Consider the following 4741-nt stretch of genomic DNA (forward strand, 5'->3'; position numbering starts at 1 on the left):
GTCCTGGTCTGCACTAGCACCATCCGACTGATGGACACTTCTCAAATTCTCTAAATTCGTATTATCAAGAAAAGTACTAGAATGCAATGACTCATCATAGGAAAAGAGATCACTTAAAGGGACATTAGATTTATCAGTCAAAGATGAAGACTTTAGCTTGAAAGGAAACACTGATTCATAAAATTTTATATCCCGGGAAACAAAAACAATATTTGAATCAAGACTCAAAACTTTATAACCTTTTTTATCAAAAGAATAACCAAGAAATATGCACTTATTAGCTCTTTCAGAAAACTTGTCAGAATTATTCAATTTAGTTGCAAAACACAAACAACAAAAAACCCTAAGTTTATAAAAAACAAGAGCATTTTTATAAACAAGCTCATAAGGAGAAGCACCATTTAAAACAGATGTAGGAGTTCTATTAATAAAAAAAACAGAAGTTAAAATTGCTTCTCCCCGGTATTTAAGAGGTAAACCAGATTGGAACATTAAAGACCTAACAACATTTAAAATATGCCTGTGTTTTCTCTCCACAGCTCCATTTTGTTATGGAGTATTAACACATGATGTTTGATGCAAAATACCTTTTGGCTCCATTAATTGTCTCATTCTATGATTCAAAAACTAAGTTCCATTATCTGACCTAATAGTTTTGATTTTAACACCAAACTGATTAAGCAAAATATTAAAGAAAACAAGAACACAATCATATACTTCATCTTTTGACTTTAACAGATAAACCCAAGTTTCTTTAGTGTAATCATCCACAATAGTCAAAAAATACCCGAATCCTTCTGTGGTTGTCACTCTATAAGATCCCCAAACATCTAGATGAAATAACTCACCAAGTTTGGATGTAACATGTTGACTAACAGGAAGAGATTCTCTTGTTTGTTTAGCTTTATGACATATATCACAAGGTGGAAGGACTTCATTATCAAATTTAAGTTTGTTTTTTTAAAGAACTCATAGCTTGATCAGAGGGATGACCAAGTTTGTTATGCCAAGTTAATTTGGACACATAACAAATAGAAGTAGAGTTATTGACGCTAGAAGAATAACCTGAAAGTACACTATTTATGTAATAGATACCTCCAGATTCTCTACCATTCCCCACCATCTCCCTTGATTGTAAACCCTGAATTTTGCAACTATGTTCATTAAAAACAACCTCACAATTACTGTCTTTACAAACTTTGTGGACAGACAACAAGTTTACATTAAAGTCAGGAACAACAAAAACATCAAACAAAGTTAAAGAATTAGATAAATTCATATTACCAATTTTATCAATTTTAGCTGAAGTACCATTAGGATAACTAACAAGAAGATCTAACTTAGACACATCCATAATGTCATGAAGAAGGGAATCAGAAGCAATCATATGTTGATTAGCTCCTGAGTCAACAATCCATTTTTGAAAATTAACAGATGAATTAAAGACTTGAAACAAGCAAGTACCTGCCATATTAGCACTAGCAGATGCTTCCTCATTAAATTTCCTATCACCAACAAATTGTAAAAAATTGATGTATTGTTCCTTAGTGAACTAATGCAACTCAGAATCTCCAACAGAATTAGAAAGATTAGAAGTAATTGTACTTCCAGAAGTAGTGGTAGTAGAATTGGCAGAAAAATTCTTATTAAAACTATTCTGCTTATGAGACTCATTCCTTGGCTTGAAGTCCTTAGGGTAACCAATTAGTTTGTAACACTTTTCTATGGTATGACCTTCAAGTCCACAATTCTTACACTAAACAGATTGACTTTAATTTCTATTAAAGTTATTAGAATTCAATATGTTATTAAACCTACTATTGAAAGCAGTGGACTGAGATTTAGACAAAGACTGAGAAGACTGAAGAGAAGACAAAGAACCATTTCTTTGAAGAGACTCTTCCCTTGAAACAATAGAGAAAACAATTTTTACATTAGGTATGGATTCCAGTAGTAAGATATGACTTTTGACTTGACTATAAGACTCATCAAGTCCGGATAGAAACTGCATAAGTTTAACGACATTAGAGTGATCTTTGAGTTTAATAGGAGCCTCACAAGTACACTCAGTTAAACTAGTAAGACCATCAAATTCTTTCCATAAAGAATCAAGTTTATTAAAGTAATCTGATAAAAAGATTCCATTCTGTTTAAGAGAATTGATCCGTTGATGTATATTAAACACCACATAACCATCAGATTTATTGTATGTTTCAAAAAGATTTTTCTAAATATCCTCAGCAACCTCAGAATAAGCTTGAATCTGATATATAGAATCAGAAATAGAAGACAAAAGCAAAGAACAAGTAACATCATTAGCTCTATCCCATTTAGACTTTTTTGATTCATCAACATGACTCTTTTTAAAGAACCATCAACAAATTCAAGTTTATTCCTAGCCTTAAGAGCCCTATAAATAGAGCTTCTCCATAGTCTAAAATTTTCATTGCCATTTAATTTTGTGGTGACAATAGAAGTGATAGCATTATCAGACGGGTGAATGTAGAGAGGATCATTAAAATTAATTTGATCATCCTTTCCACATCCACCAGGTGAAACAATAGGATCACCGGCCATAGAAACATATAACAAGATAACAGACAAGAATCAACAAAGAAACAGACACCTATACTGGTCTAAAGACCAGATGGTCACCACGTATCTTGGGGCCCAAGGCTACTAGTACAGAGTCAAAGAAACACAAACAATAATGCAATGTAAACAAAAAATAACTGGTGTACACAAGACAACAAGGATCTCCCAGAACAGAACAATATCAATAAGAATTAAAGTAAGAAAGGAACAAGAAGATCCTCACAAAACTGCAGCAAAAACACGATGAAGAGTCGACGCTCTTCGTTCGTTCCCTACTAGGGTTTATCGGTGACCAAATCCGACCCCTAGAGAGTTATTTCAGACTAAGAGATTGATCGACTGAGATCCAACCGATGAGACTCCAAGAAAGAACCACCACAATCAAGCCAACAGTATCCTGCAAGATCATAAACAGTCTCGCAGTACCAGGATCTTAAGAAACAACCAAGAAGAACACATATATTCGATTCAATCTAAAGGTATAACAACAGAAACCCTAAATTGAAACGAATAACCGAAGAGATCACAGTTAATGTAACAAACCTAAGGATTCAGAAAAGAAACCGTAGATCGAACAACAACTGTGATGATCTAACAAAAAAGAGAAAATGAAGGATTCATAGAATACCTTTCTTAAACCAACGATCTGACGAAGAAATCACCAACGAGCGTCTAAAGAGAAGAATCGGAGCCTGAAAGCTCTGATACCATCTTAAAAACATAAACAACCCAAGATTTTCCCAACATCATCATTTCATTTACTATGAAACATATGGTTTACATATACATAATACAACAGAAAATCTCACTACAACAATCACTCACACTCAAACATACATCAGAAACAAGATTAGATCATAAGAACAAGTTCTTAATCTAGAAACCCTAACTGAAACCCTAAGTACAATACTCATAGAGAATATATGAGATTGAGATGAACGATTGAATAAATGAAAATATCTTCACTTCAATATTATATACACCGGGTAGACCCAAATCACTCAGAGCCCCATGGAGCACCCGAAGATTCTCGTGCAAACCCGACACACCTGAATAACTTAGAACTTAATCTACACAAAAACTACATATTTACACAATATACCCAATGCAAGAATTAATTTCAGTTTGTAAGTTTAAGAGTATATTTTCAACAGAAATAAAAAATACATGCGGTTTTAGAAAGAGAGACGATATTACTGGTGCCTTGTATCGATATTACTGAGGATCAGAATAAGATGAGAGAGAGAGAGTGTGTGTGTGAGAGTGAGAGAGGTAAAAAACAACGCCAATGAGGCAAAACGACGACGACGTTGGTGGTAGAGAGGAAGTTAAATGACGACAACATTAGTGGCAAAGAGGAAGGGTAGCAGAGGCGTATGAGTGGTGATGGTGAGGGGAGATATTCATCTTTTGAATTTCAAAATGACGAATTATGAAATGTGTTTTGAAAAGTGAAGATGAAATTATGGGAGATAGAGCGTGATTTGGGGAATGGCCAGATAACCCATAGAGTTTGGGGTTTGAGCAGGAAAACAAAAGAAATGATTAACCATAAGATGACACATGGTCATAAAAATTATTCTTTTTTATAATAGGCAGTTATAATATAGACAAAATTGAAAAAATGGACCCTGTGGTATGCAAAAATTTGAGGTTTTAGTCCAAACCCCAAGTTTTTTGGATTCATGGTCCTTTTGGAGTGGTTTGTATGTGAGAATAGTCCCTCCGAAAATTAAAATGACTATAATACCCTTGGGGTATTTATTTTTCATTTTTCTTTCATTTTTTAAAATTTAATATTTATTTATTTATTTTAACAATTAAAAAAATAATAGAGGACCCACCTCTCTCTCTCTCTCTCTCTCTCTCAAAAATAAAAAACCCACCATTCCATTTCATGTCTGAGTTCATGTTCGTGATTTCTAGGAAACCCATCATTCCAAAAATCAAAAACCGAAACCCAATTTCAAATAGATATACATTTCCAGAAATAATAACAAAAAAAAACAGAAATCAAATGTGTGTTCTTCAGGAAACCATTTTTCTGTTTGTTCTTCAACCCATGAATCAAATATCCAAGTGTTCATCTCTGAGTTTATGTCCTTCATTTTTAAGAAATCCATCATTACAGAAATCAAAAATCAAA

General features: G+C 33.4%; 1 protein-coding gene across 1 annotated transcript; it reads right to left on the reverse strand.

Moving 5' to 3' along the window:
• Positions 1 to 627: 627 nt before the first annotated feature.
• On the reverse strand, positions 628 to 2577 carry LOC145158717 (uncharacterized). Its single transcript, XM_079077575.1, has 6 exons — positions 2401 to 2577; positions 2246 to 2359; positions 1815 to 2146; positions 1465 to 1505; positions 1096 to 1401; positions 628 to 932 (listed from the first exon to the last, which is right to left on the reverse strand). Exons 1-6 carry the CDS (start codon positions 2575 to 2577, stop codon positions 628 to 630), a joined length of 1275 nt encoding a protein of 424 aa, XP_078933701.1.
• Between the last annotated feature and the right edge of the window lie 2164 nt (positions 2578 to 4741).

The sequence above is a fragment of the Lactuca virosa genome, chromosome 2, assembly GCF_052849685.1.
Source record: "Lactuca virosa cultivar CGN04683 chromosome 2, Lactuca_virosa_CGN04683_v6, whole genome shotgun sequence".
NCBI classification, from domain to species: domain Eukaryota; kingdom Viridiplantae; phylum Streptophyta; class Magnoliopsida; order Asterales; family Asteraceae; genus Lactuca; species Lactuca virosa.